Source organism: Panthera uncia (assembly GCF_023721935.1).
Source record: "Panthera uncia isolate 11264 chromosome B2 unlocalized genomic scaffold, Puncia_PCG_1.0 HiC_scaffold_24, whole genome shotgun sequence".
NCBI classification, from domain to species: domain Eukaryota; kingdom Metazoa; phylum Chordata; class Mammalia; order Carnivora; family Felidae; genus Panthera; species Panthera uncia.
In genome coordinates, this window is record NW_026057580.1 from 91,461,562 (window position 1) to 91,476,252 (window position 14,691).

Here is a 14,691-nt window from a genome sequence, read left to right on the forward strand (position 1 = left end):
ATATCTGTATTAGTGTTGGGTGAAACTATAAATGAGTCTCATGGTCTGGTGGTTCTTTTAAGTCTCAGGGACCAAGTACAACATGGTCTGGTCAGAGATCTGCTGGCTAGAGATTGGGACGAACTGGGGGCTGCTGAGTAGACAGATTACCCATGAGAGGGGCCAAAAGCCAGGTCTCCAGCAGCCAATGGCAGAATCTGGGTCCAGAGGCCCTCTGAAGACTAAAAGGGGGTGCCAGTATTACATGCCCCCAGTAGAGCAGGCATAAATGGGGACTGTTCCAGGCAAACCAGGATGCGTGGTCACTACATGTAAATCCTGGATGCATGATTCCTTCATATGAAAGCGGCTCTGATGTTTTAGCTCTAGAAGTATAGTCATACAGCAAAACAAGACTGAGAGGGCGACTGGTCACCTACACGCAGGTCAAGAGAAAATACCAGACTAGGGGGCCAGATGTCACCTCAAATAAACTAGCCCTGGCAGAGGCTTCACACACATACGACTAGCAAGGGAGAGGTGTTTCCCCACTTGTCTGGGAGCAACCTGGGACACCACGAGACCAAATGAATCACAACCTCCAGAATAGAGACTGTAAATTTGTTTTCTTAATGTTTATTTTATTTTCGAGAGAGAGAAGGGGAGAGCAAGCAGGGGAGGGGCAGAGAGAGAATGAGACAGAGGATCCGAAGCAGGCTCTGCGCTAACAGGAGAGAGCCCAATGCAGGGTTTGAACTCACAGTGAGATCATGACCTGAACCAAAGTCAGATGGCTCACCAGCTGAGCCACCCAAGCACTCCTGGAAAAGAGAGAACATGTGTGTCTTATAGAGTCTTAGTGCTAAAAGGAGGCAGCGGTCATCTAGGGCAATTTTGTCTTTTCACAAACTAGTATAGCAGAGTGGTAGTTAGTCTGAACCGTGCCTGAGGCAGAATTCACAGCCTGCTCTTTAACAGCAGTGAGCTCTTGGGCAAGGTGCTTTGGCCCCTGAGCCTCATGGCTTTGTTGAGAGGACGGTGTAATGTATATAAAGGGAGATGTCAATAGGTACAAGTTATTGTCACTGTCTGACTTTCTGGAGGTGGGAGTCCTGGTGGTTTATGGCACAGCTGTGACCTGAATTCTTAAACTAACTAGGTCATAATTGTCATTACGTTTTCTGTGCTCATGGCAAGCGGAAGGAACCGCGATCACTCCAGACTTGTGTACGTGTAGTTTTTAAACTTCCAATTTTGGAATAGTTTCAAATTTTAGAAAAATTACAGGAATAACACAAAGAGCTCTCACATACACTTCATGCAGATAGATTCCCCAGTTGTTAACTTTTTATATTTGCCTCATCATCGACTCTCTCTCTTCACACTCACACACACACATGCACACACACGTTGTATCTATTACATGTATATTCTATGTATTTCTCCTCCAAGCTAGGAGTACCAGCATGTGCCCCATTACCCTTTACTACCTCAGTATCTAGTTCCTAACAAGAGTACCCTCCTACCTAATGAGAGTACAGTCTGGAAATTAACATTTATGTTACTTCCAGTTATTTCTCAGAACCTCCCCCATTTATTGTGCTTATTGTTCCAATATGGTCTTCTGCAGACAAAGGAGGCAATCCAGGAGTATATGTTATATTTAGCTCTAATATTTTTTTTGGCTCCTTCCATCGGGAAATATTTCTGTCTTTCCTTATCTTTCATGGCATTAACATTTTTGAAGTGTACAAGTTTGCTACTTTGTAAAATGCTCTTTTGGGGATTGTTGGATGTTTTATCACTGTTAAAGTTCAGGGTATGCATTTTTGTCAAAAACAAAAATATGCCATGTTTTCTCATGGATCTTCATGTGGGTTTGTCTCATAACTAGGAGGACTAGGAGGTTAGTGTTTATCTTTTGATTAATATATTTGCCAGGTTCCTCTACTTTGAGTAAATAAGTATTTTATACTTTGTAAATTAATAAATATTAGGTACTTTGTGGGAAAATAAGACTATATTTCTGTGTATTCAGCTATACACAGATGCTGTACCTCATCAGTTTTTCCTTATTTGTGGCATTCATTGATGATTATTGCCCGAATCAATTATAATTGCAAAATGGTGGCTTTAAAATTTCATCCTCTTTCTGTATTTATTACCCGAAATTCAACCATAAGGTAGAATTTAGAAGCAAACTCAAGGAATGGGCAAAGGTCAGAGTCATGGTGCCCGTCTGTTGGTTCCCTTTCACACTGACCTGTGCGACACTCAGATTGAGCAAGACTTCAACATGAGGAGGCAGCTGGGTCAGAACGTTCAGTCTCCTGAGGCAAAAGGTGCTTCAGCAGTGGCATTCGGCTGCAGGAGCCAGCAGAAAACAGAGTAGAAAGAGTTTGCGGAAAGTTTCCTAACAGTGAAACTTGGAGACTGAATGTGGACTGGAAAACCAAAAAAGTACACGTGATGTTTTAAGCCTGGATGATGGTAGGATAAAAGATAGGGATGTCAAGAGACTTAAATTTGCAACAGGCTTAAATGAAGCAACAGGCTTAATTTTTGGTAGGTTGAGTGTGAAATGCTGGCAGGAGGTACAAGCTGTATCGTCTGACAGGCAGGTGGGCCAACAGAACTACCTCAGGAGGGAGGTCAGGGCTGGAAGTGAAGATCTGTGAGTCATCTGCACTGGAACAGGAAACGGATATGGGTAAGACCGCTATGTGAGCCAGTTTTGGGGAAAGAGAAGTTGGTCCAGGGCAAAATCATAGTGGGTGAAGTGGGGTGCTGGAAAGAGAAGGAAGACTCAATGAAGTGGGCACGGTCAGGGCTCAGGAGGACCAGGACACTGGCAGAGCCACAGGAGCTGGTGAGGATACTGGGCATGGACTTGCTCAACATCCAACCCATCCAGAGTCTAGAATGTCTTCCTGTAGAGTCTTGAAGGCTGAAAACTACCTTTGCCTCACTTCCTTGCAGCTAAAGGGTCTGGATGTGATTTAGGTTCTGAGAATCAGGTGCATTTGAGTGAGACTTGAAAGCTGTAGATAGCACTTCTGGCAGCTTCTGCTGTTCTGCTGGCAATTGTCCTGGAATTGTCGGTTTTTTTCCCCTACAGTATTCAGCATCCAGGCGCTAGCTTCCTGAGGGATGAGAGGCAAAGATCTGGGAATCCATGTTTTGCTTATGTACCTCTAGAAGAAAGTTCAGTTGTGGTGGCTCCTGCTGAAGTCAGTGGTTCCAGGGACAGCTTCCTGATTTATCTTCCTCATGCGGGAGGGATAGCATCTCTCCCAGTGGATTATATTTGCTGTGATCTGGAAGTCACTCCTGAAGGCCCAGTCTGGAGCATACTCTTCCAGTCCTTCCAATAATTTAAAAAGCACTTAAATCCCTGTCGGCTGAAAAACACCGTGGTGCTTTCTCTTTTCTGCAACTGAACTTGATACAAAATCCAATGGAGAAAGGATGTTCAAGAATAAAGGGCTAATCAGAATCACTATATTGTACATCTGAAACGAATTTAACACTGTACATTAATTATACTGGAGTTAAAACAAATTAAAAAAAAAAAGAATGGGTTAATCAATATTTCAAAATCTGTCCAAAAGATGAGGATTTCATTCATCCATCTATCCATCCATCCATTCGGTCCATTAAAACAGTTATCACTAAGTCCCTAATGTGTACCCAGGGACTATGCTGGACATTTGGGATACTACACAAAGACGAATAAAACACTGCCTTTCCCTTCACGCATTCAGTCTAGAATCATGAACTTCAATGGAATAAACTGTGGCAAGCACACTGATGGAGACAGATTCAGGGAGCTAGCATGAGTAAAGAGGAAGGGTACTGAATCCATGAGACTCTGGAAAGAATGTAGGCTTCATGAAGGAAGGAGCACAAGGGAATGTTGAAGGAAGAGCCTTTTGTTTAGCTAATAAATTATACCCACATGTTTACCATGGGTTGGGCACAGTGCTAAGATCTTTTTCTAGATCTTGTGTAACCTTACAAGCATGCATATTATCAGCATTTTATAAATGAGGTCGCTGAAGTTAAGCTCTTGATTCCATGTTATCTGAAGGGCATTCCTTCAGGTCATTCTCTGCAGAGGGCACAGCATGAGCAAAGGCAAGGTTGAGAAACCTACTCTTCGTTCTGGCCAATACCTGAAGATAGGGCCCGTCTCCCAGCCTCTGTGGCAAGATAGGAATCCAACTTTAATAAAAGCCAGTTAATAAGCCCAGATGAGTTTCACATGGGCCAACAACCCCCCCCCCTTCCAGCTTTTTGTTAAATGTTCACTTCCCTGACTCTTAAGTGCCTGCTTAGCCACCTTCCTATTTCCTCATTCTCCTTTTTATTCATTTTTCTTTTCTGGTTTTAAAGCAAGGCAGAGTGCCGGCATGCAGCATTTCATTTGCATGTGTCTGGAGTCTTGGAAGCTTGACTACCCTATATTGTCCTACAAACGGACCTTGAGAGCTTGTTTGGAGGTTCTAGAAGCTACCCAGATATCCTTGACCAAAAAATGGTCCTCCTTTATTGAGCACACAGCTTTGGGAGGGACACACATGGAGTGGTGATGAAGGAAGGGGACGTCTGCCTAGCCAGCCAGATTAGCTCAATCAACCCTATCAATGGGGTAACAGATAATGCAGCCAGATTGTCCTCACAAGCCCCCTTATTTATTCTCCCTTTTAAAATGCACAGTCACTTGTGCACAAAGTTGTGTGCACTTTACCCTGGATTTTTCCCATTACAACAGTATGTTACTGATTAAAATCTGTCCTTACTAGTTTAACTAGTGTCTGGCTTTATCTTTGTTTTTCGTTTTGAAGTTTATTTATTTGAGAGAGAGAGAGAGAGAGAGAGAGAGAGAGAGAGAGAGAGAGAGAGAGAGAGAATGCAAATAGGGGAGGGGGGGAGAGAATCCCAAGCAGGCTCCGCACCTTCAAAGCAGAGCCCGACATGGGGCTTGATCCCACAAACTGTGAGACCGTGACCTGAGCCAAGAAAAAGAGTTGGACACTTAACCGACTGAGCCACTCAGGCACCCTGTGTCTGGCTTTATCTTTGACCGCTGTCTGGGTAGAGTGACCTACCTGTTTGTCTCAGGGTGACTTTTGTAGTTTCTGTGAGATTTGGGATTTTGAGTCCCGTTATTGTTGAAAACCTGCACCAAGTGTAAATCCATTATGGGCAACAGTTGTAGCCTCTCATATGACGTTACAACAGCAGAAACAGCAACAGCAGACCTCTCTTGTGGTGGCAGCAACGTGGACAGCAGCAGTAAGTGGGAGCATTCAGGGTGGCCTCTTAGTTTGGACAGCTGGCTTCCTTCTATAATTGGGGCTGAATCAGGACAGGTGGCTCGGCTATGAGAAGCAGGCTTTCTAGGCTGGGTGGAGTGCAAATGCATCTGGGGGTGCTCCTGGCCCAGAAAAGAGATCTGCAGGAAATATGAATCTTTTCTGGACCGAATCAAAGAGTTAGGAGGGTGATATCGCTCATGATCTGCAGGAAACCTAGGAGTCAACATAGCGACGGTGATGCCTTTAGGACAGAAGATCATTTTCATCTCTGGCACATTTCTAGTTTATAATCTATGCTATGTTTCCATTTCATTCTTTCCTGTTGAGAACGTGAGCAACAGATTATCTTTCCATCAGAAAAGGTTTTTGGCCTTGTATTTCTCTATCTCCACTCCTAAAGTACTACCTTCATATCAATAGAAGACTTAAATTTGGAGCACTTTATGTATAAGAAAGACAACTCGTGGGTCACTGTGCTTATAATAGTGCCCCCAAATCAATGTTCTGAAAAATCTGTTAGCTAAATAAAAGATACTATTTTTAAATGACCTCCCATGCTATTTTGTAACTAAAATTTGTTTATCAATGTAAAATAAGAATTTTAATAGAACAATTACAAAATGTAGAGGCCAACTGAACACATTTCACAAGTCTTATGTGCATATTTATGTAACATTTCAATAGCTTTCAGATTTCTGTACAAAGCACAGCACTTATTTCATTACCTATTCCTATTTCCTTACCACTCCCTTTGGTCCCTACAAAAGTATCTGGAAAAAAAAAAAAATGCCTCCCTGACTAGCAATTTGTATAAGTAGTGGTAGCAATTTACTTTTTACAAGTACTTGATAATATTGAGTTTAGCACGTTGTTGGAAAGGTTGTCTACTATTAGATTTTTAAAGAGATTCTTTCAGAAAATGCTATAAATTCAGTATGCCAGCTCTCCCAGAATTTGGCAGTAAGGGCACAGACTGTGCTATGAGGTTTAGCAGAGGCTCCAAGGACTGTGAAGGAGAGCACGGTGTTCAAAAAATGTAGAGACCTCACGAAAAAGAACCTGGGACAGAAGAATGAAGGTGAGAAAACAAGAGTTTAGCAGCTGGGAACCATGGGCCTGAACATAGAGTAGGGACAATGGCGGACATGGGTGATGATGGATGATCATAGGCCTGCATCCACCCAGAAATTAAGGCACATTTACTGTTCAGGGCGCCTGGGTGGCTCAGCTGGTTAAGCGTCCAACTTCGGCTCAGGTCACGATCTCGTGGTCTGTGAGTTCGAGTCCCGCCTCAGGCTCTGTGCTGGTAGCTCAGAGCCTGGAACCGGTTTCGGATTCTGTGTCTCCTTCTCTCTCTGCCCCTCCCCCGCTCATGCTCTATCAGAAATAAATAAAAAAAAAATTTAAAAAGCACACTCACTGTTCATTTATATATGGTTAGAACGGAATTAGGCTAAAAATTATGTTGAAAATGCGTATGTGACAAAATGAGAATGAGAACACCAGAATGGGTTTTCCAGGTTAACATTTATTCATTTACTTATGAAAAGAGCTGAGTCTTTACTTTCTAGGAAATAAAATGTTGTTTTTTTATAAAACTGTGCTAATAGACCTTAGCATAACCTTAGTTCTGGTTTCCCCTGAAGCAGACTCTATAGCACAACTGAGTACAAGTGGTTTATCTGGTTGGTACTCGAGGTACTTCGAGGGGAACTCCTCGAAGGGAATGGAGAAATGAGACAAGGAAGGAGAGGCAACCAAAGAATGGAGTGTTACCAAGCCAGCTACCATGGTAACAGCTTAATCCTGTGAGGAAGAGGTATATACCTTTTCCTAGAGTTTCCTCAGATGTGTCAATGAAGACGTGTGGCCTGATGGCATGGGCCACTGAGAGTGGCCTCGAGCGTAATTTTATCTTTACTGTTCTTACCTTGGAAAATGATGTTGGTCACTGAGGTCAGTTCCCCACTTACCATTTTCAACCCTCCCCCAATTACATCCAAACGCAGTCCGGGACACTGACATTCCAGCCCAAGAGCCCATCAGTTGGCAAGGTCAGTAACGGCACAGGGCAGGTGCAGCTCAGAATGAAGAGGCAAATTCCTGTCTACTACCCCTAGGAGGAAGGAGGACTCCAGAATGAGCAACAGAACATACCAAGGGATGCCCTTCCTGACCTTCAAATCCAACAAGGGCCTCCAAATTCTTGCCTTCCTAATCCACCTCTTCTCTGACGACTTCTGGTCAGGCAGCTCCACTTGGGGAGGAAAAGGAATCATTAGATATGGTCTGAGTACGACTTGTTTAGCTCTCGAGCTCCCCGCATAGCTCTACAAACTTCCTGCGGCCCCAGTTTCTGCAAGCATCTCCTGAGGCGTGTCCAAAGTTGACAGCAACTTCCAGAGAAGCACGTAATCATCCCTGGCTCTATAGCTGACAGGATCACCCTAAATGTATCAGAGGACGTCAAGAAGTACCTCCATATATATAAAAAATATAACTATTTCTCATTGGAAAGAAAACATTTGGGGGGGGATGGATGAAGGAGGAAAAATTAGGACATTAAATGGTAATATGGTAACAACCCCAAAATGATCACTCTAAACTGGTAATACTGTTCTAGACAAATGAATTCTCATGTGTTTAGCTTGCCTGGTATAATACTTAGAACAGGCAACTTATTTAAAAAAAAAAAAAAATAGTGGCGCTCAAGGCCACTATTTAAAAACAGTGACTTTTCCCACCTTCTGGGGCAGTGTCCTGCCTATCACAAGGACTTCAGCTTAGAGACAAAAAAGCATTTCACATCTATTAAACAATTACTATGTGTCAGAAACTTACATTTAGTCTGAGTCCAACCTTGGTAACTACTAAGAAAGCCCAACGGGATGGGCATTGTTCTCCCACATACAGATGAAGAAATCCAGACTCGGAGCACACAAGTAACTTACCACCCCTCAGACGACTCATTGGTGCAGACCTGGTATTCAGACCTAATGCTAACACCAGGCGCTGACTCTTCTCTGTTCTATGGCTTCCAACATTGCGTCCCATCTCCTAACCCTCCTCTCCTTTTGGCCTTCTGCAAGGTGTTACTAGAGAGCCAGTAATTCAAAAGTGGTTGTCAGTCGTACTTACATTTTTAGCATATATTTTAAACAGCAATCAACTTTTCCCCCTCACGTTACCAATCTTGGCACTAATTACTAAAAGTACTTTTAACTTCTAAAATGTAATCAAGTCTAGCAACATAAAAACTCAAGTAATACTCACTTACCGACAAAATGTGTTATTTGTAATGATCTAAAATTACACTTTCTGTTCACATGCTGGTCCTTTTCTCTCTCTTCTTGCAAGGTCTTTGGAGCTTTCCCCCTAAGCTAATGAGGTGCCAAAGGATGTGACAAAATGACCACCTCGAGTGCTGAGTGGGCTTAGGTGTCTGTTGAGTGAAAAGAGGAATGGGGTGGGGGCATGAAATTTCTTCGAAGGACATTTTTAAAAATTGTTTTTTGTAACCTGATCTGATAGTTATTTCATGCCTTTTAATGATCTATGCACAATCAGATGTAGGCCAATAGTTGAATAATTCCCATTGGTTACAAAAATGCAAAAGAATGGCTAATTTCTTGGTGCCTAATGTATTTTAATATGCAATAATTTACTTCAAAATGCTTTAGTATCAACTTTGTAACGTACATGTGCACGTAACTTTAATCTTACCCTGGGGCTAGGTCAGATAGCATTTGAAGGACTCCAGCCTGGTGGCTGGGTGCTTTAAATACTGCTATCTAAATCTATACCACTGTTAATTAGCATAAGGCAGGTTAGTACTTTTTCATTAGTGAATGGAGCTCGTAAGTGATTGCCCAGGAAGATTTTTAGAGGCAAAATACATGAAACAAGGTAGAAGAATATGGCAAACCCAGCAACTCAAGACTTTGATTAGTACTTCAGATGTGGAGCATTCACTTCTGTGCTGTCTTTCCCTCAGCCCCACACTAAGGTTGCATTGCCTGATTCAGTCAGGTTACATAAACCTGCCCTAAGTGTATCATTGCTTCTTTACTTTGAGCCTTTTTGGTCAAGGTGTTTGTGGGATTATGAGCAGAAAAGGAACTTACCCAAGCTGTCTAAAGGCCCTACTTGCTAATAAATATTTGTTCATCTGAGAGAGCTCTGTTTTAGATTTGCTTTTATTGTAACATCCCATCAGGTAATTAGGCTATGCAAGAGGAGACATATGGCCTTACCACTTCCAATAAAAGTAGCCACTCTCTACCAAATGATCTTGTGATTGGTGACTACATTGGCCTAGACAGTCTACAATGGTGTGAAAAAGAAACTAAAAGCCTATCCACCCTCATTCCATACTGAGGGTCATATCTGATTCCTTAGCACTGCCCTTGATGTACTACCTACTGAAGATCTCTTTAAAATCAGCAGGTAAATACTGATCTTTAAGAGCTGTACAGAAAGCAATCAAGCCATTGTAAAGGTCAAGGTCATCCTCTAGTAATATCATGTTTTAAAATATAATTAATTTTGGGGGCGCCTGGGTGGCTCAGTCGGTTAAGCGTCTGACTTCGGCTCAGGTCATGATCTCAGTTTGTGAGTTCGAGCCCTGCGTCGGGCTCTGTGCTGACAGTTCAGCACAGAGTGAAGCGCCTGCTTCAGATTCTGTGTCTCCTTCTCTCTCTGCCCCTCCCCCACTTGTGCTCTGTCTCTGTCAACTAAATAAATGTAAAAAATATATAATTAATTTGGGGGCACTTGGGTGACTCAATTGGTTAAGCATCTGACTTCAGCTCAGGTCATGATCTGGCAGTTCATGAGTTCAAACCCTGAGTCGAGCTTGGTGCTGACAGCTCAGAGCCTGCTTCAGATTCTGTGTCTCCCTCTCTGCTTCTCCCCTGCTCACTCTCTCTCTCAAAAATAAACATTAAAAAATATGTAATTAAATTTGTATCACTTTTAATTTTTTTTTTAACGTTTATTTATTTTTGAGACAGAGAGAAACAGAGCATGAATAGGGGAGGGGCAGAGAGAGAGAGAGAGACACAGAATCTGAAACAGGCTCCAGGCTCTGAGCGGTCAGCACAGAGCCCGATGCGGGGCTCGAACTCACGGACCGTGAGATCATGACCTGAGCCGAAGTCGGAGGTTTAACCGACCAAGCCACCCAGGCGCCCCTTTTTTTTTTTTAATTTTTTTAAAAAATTTGTATCACTTTTAAAGCTTGATTACTTAGAAGGCTGTTTGTTAATGATTCCTCAAATCTGAAAATATAAATGGGGGCACCTAGGTGGCTCAGTCGGTTAAGCGTCCGTCTGACTCTTGATTTCAGCTCAGGTCATGATCTCACAGTTCATGGGATCAAGCCCACACCTGGCTCTGTGCTGACAGTGTGGAGCCTGCTTGGGATTCTCTCTCTCTGCCCCTCCCTCACTTTCTCTCTCTCTCAAAAGTAAGTAAATAAAAAAAATACAAATGAAACCAGGAAAACCTAGCCAAAACAGAACTACTGTTTTAAATTTTAAATAAACCAGTTCTATATTTCTCTTCAGAGGAAACTGGGGAAATGCCACTGATATTGAATGAAGGGCAATTTGAAAACCCAAGAATCAATCCAAGTGAAGTTGTTACATATGAGAAACCTAAAAGTAAAACTATGTCAAACACATTTTATTTGGTGTTTCATGCTAGGTCAACTTAAACAAATGAAACAACTTTGTTGAACAGATTTTTTTTTTTTTTAATATGACTATGTGTACATGGACAACTGAGAATAGGGAAACCCCCCAAATTAATGTTTTCACAAATTACAGCTGTTACTATAGCTTGGATTTTAAGAATATCATCCAATAAATGAATAGTTTCTCATTCCATATAACCAATCCCTCTCTTAAGAAAGCCAACATATTATAGTGCCGGAAGTTTGCCTTTTTAAACACGTCATTAAAAAAAAAAAAGTTCCCTCAGAGTCCCCTCTCCTTCAATATTTTGTTGTTGGTTTCTAAAAATGGCAAAATAAAACTGAATTTACATTAGAAAATGAAAATACAGATTTGTACAGCTAAGCTCAGCAGCAAAAGTGAGGAAGAGTGACAAGTCAAAGCTGACGGGTCCCACAGAGAATGAGGACATTTGTGAAGGTATCCTGTACAGTGCTCTGTGTGGGCCAGACACAGTCAACATTCCATCATGTTTTCATTGCTCTTAAACGAGCAAAACCAAATTCTTTTTTTATTTAAAGAAATATTAAATCTCTATCTCCCCCCGCCCCCCCCACCCCCCATAATTTGTGATCAGGTAAGGCAAAGGTAAGTCCCATCATCACTGGGAACAGCAGCAATATACAGACATCAGAAATAGCCCTGAATCATCGCTAACATTCTCCCTCCTGGTAACATAAGGAATGCATCTGATAAATCAAAGTTTGCAATGGTGTCACGTTGTTCTAATTTATTTGATTAGTTCACCTGGAAAAAACTTTATAAATACATTATTTAAGAGGACAGTATATTTTCTTGCTCTGAAAAAATAATTTTTTTTCACATTTTAAAACTGTTTAGTACACTTTTGCAAAAGGAGATGCAAGAATATGACAGCTGGGTCTGCAGAAAGTCCATGTACAAACTGCATTTACAAGAACCTGGTAATCTGCCTATAGTTGCTTCTACAAATAGAACTCTTTGCAGTAATATTTAACAAACAGGCTTAATTTAAACACCTCTCCTATTCACTCTACTTGTAGAGCAAAGAGGTACTTATTTTTCAAGTATTACACTGTAAAAGGTAAAATTTTTTGTGCCAATTTTACATTAGCTTTTAAAGACCAAAATATTTATGTGAAAAATCATGCCTAGTCAGCCCATTGTTTAAAATAGCCAAATGTTCTTGTCTTTTAGAGAATGCAGAAAAATATTGATTTGCTAAGAAGGAGCACACTGGAAAAAGCCTTTGTAAAGTACTGAAGGATAAGGAAAATTTCTTTTTCTCTATTGGCGAAAATTATTAGAAAAGCTATCCAGTCTGTTGTCTTTAGCTGACTTTAATAAAGTCTTTTCAAAAGGATGGTCAAGAAATCTTTAGAAAACTGGAAGATGGGGATGCTCCTTTATAGCATGGAAGGAATTCCATTAATTGTAGAAATTCTTATTAAATTTCTGCTTTGGTTCTTCAGAAGAAATGCTCATATAACTTCTATATGAGGAGACAGAAAAAAAAAGCAAATTAGTACTTATCTGAAATCTTACTTAAAGAATACTATCACAATATCTTACATTTCTAAAACTACTATGCTTTTCTAGATATTTTCCTGTATAAGAATAGGCGATTTTTTTCAAAAAATTTGTTATTATTAACAAATTCTACCACTAGCAGGAAACACGTCCCTTTCTTTACTTGAACTTAGACTATATCATTTACTTTTCTAAATGACATACATCAACCAACTGTACTTTTCTTTGAGGTTAGGGACTTCTATTCATTGGTCTCATATCCTCAGTACTTGATGCTTCAGGCTTAAGGTTGGAGGTTAAATAAGTGTTTGTTGAAAAAAACAGTCATGACCCCCAAAGAACCCTCATACCATTTCAGATCACAGACACTGGACCACGTTCTTATAGAAGTTACAGAAGTGTAAGAACAGTAAGAATGAAACGACAGGTAAATCAAAAGGTGAGTTAACGCCCGTCACACGAGGCAGCAGGTCATCTGGATGTCCCTCCCCCTCTACGTATCTGTGACATGAATCTGTGACACGACAAAGTGGGAAGCTGCATCAGCAGTACTAACATACCAGCAATCAGATTATTTCCACTGGCTTATGAATCAGAATGTCAGACCTGGAACGGACCTTATAGCTTCCTTTAACAATCTAGAACAGTGGATCACTAAAGTGAAATTATACTCCCAAGGGTAGTATATTAGAGAAGGAAAAAAGACTAGCTTCATTTGGACAGATGGTTCAACACTGCCTTTTCCAGCCAGACAAATTGGAAAATATTTGTCGCAAGGTCACAGACAGAATCTAAAAGACACAATAATTTGCACAAATAAGTCTGAATCTGGCCAGGTCTGTTCATAAAAGTATGAAGAGATGGTGGTCGATACATGAAAGTGATCTGCTGGGAAGAGAAACTGGAAAGAACTCAGGTTTGAAAAGAGACAGAGCTAGGATTATTCCACCTATTTTTGAGACTGATGAGACTGTGTTGTTGAGCTGCTGTGACCCCTGAGTTGGTAACTTTTGATGTTGCTCCTTATTTCTTTGCATCACATAAAGCTATTGTTCTTTTCGCACAAAGAATTCAGGTCAAGTATGAGTCCCAGAGATGGTATAAGAGAGTCATTGGTAGTTTCCACAACAGCTTACAGTCATTCAACAAAGGAGAGAAGACCACTGGGCTCATATGCCCCTAGTTCTGAATAAGTGTCCAATTTCCTAAAATCTAACTATCTTATGACACTTAAAAAGGACAACAGTGTATCATCCAAGCTGCTAAACCTGAACAAGAGAAAAAATGGGAGAGGATGACGGCAATCTTCGCATATCTGAAGATCTGGGAAAGATGGAAAAAAAAACGCCAGTTGGGGTAACTAGGCCCAGTGGTTTCTGTGTTATGACCAGACATTATGTGGTTGTCTTTGTGAAGCATGTTCTGGCAATGAGTGCTGTTGGGCTGTGAGGACTGCCTGTGAGAAGTTGATGGACACCCAGTGGGTGCTGCAGACTGGATTTGTGCTACCAGGTGGGAGAACGAGGCAGGCCCAAGAAGTTGCCCAATCCAACTCAGAATTCAGTTTCTATGACCCATATACAATCTTTTCCATGTGGTCCCGCTGCCACATGTCAACAGTCATACTGCAGAAGGTTCATTCCCTCACGCAGTGTCACATATCTGTGATGGCTATGCAAAGCAAGCTTACCTGCTGTCTGTTGTGTTTGAACACCATCTACCTGAGGCAGGGGCCCAAGTGTCCCTTCATCATCAAAGGCCAAAATTGGATTCAAAGGAATTTCTGGGCTCTCACTGTTGGCGACATCTAATCTGGATGATTTAGATCCAATGGGTAAGTTTATAATTTCCTCAAAATTTTCATTCTGAACAGATACTCCATTTTCACTTGGTTGTTTTTCCAAATTGGGAGTACTAGGGGATTTGAAAAATCAAAATTGAAAGGAATTAGCATTAAAATTGGAAAACACATTTAAAAAAACAAAAAAATATTTTATAATAAATAATTTTAGAATCAAACGTTAGACGGATTGACCATATCATTCACAAAAATGGTGAATTTTGACATATTTATATTTGACATTATTTGTAAAAATCTGTTCTTTTTGTTACAGAAATTTATAAAATGGAATAATTTATCACTTAGA

At 41.1% G+C, this 14,691-nt stretch overlaps 1 protein-coding gene across 6 annotated transcripts in view; it reads right to left on the bottom strand.

Moving 5' to 3' along the window:
* Positions 1 to 12,336: 12,336 nt before the first annotated feature.
* Positions 12,337 to 14,691, bottom strand: part of MAP7 (microtubule associated protein 7) — a 187,589-nt gene continuing 185,234 nt past the window's right edge. For all 6 annotated transcript variants that reach the window (XM_049654424.1, XM_049654426.1, XM_049654425.1 and 3 more), the window contains 2 exons: positions 14,235 to 14,458; positions 12,337 to 12,506 (listed from right to left, as the gene is read on the bottom strand). In XM_049654424.1, the coding sequence (XP_049510381.1) occupies positions 12,496 to 12,506; positions 14,235 to 14,458 (235 nt within the window). In that variant the 3' untranslated portion in view covers positions 12,337 to 12,495. The remainder of the gene's footprint in view (positions 12,507 to 14,234; positions 14,459 to 14,691) is intronic.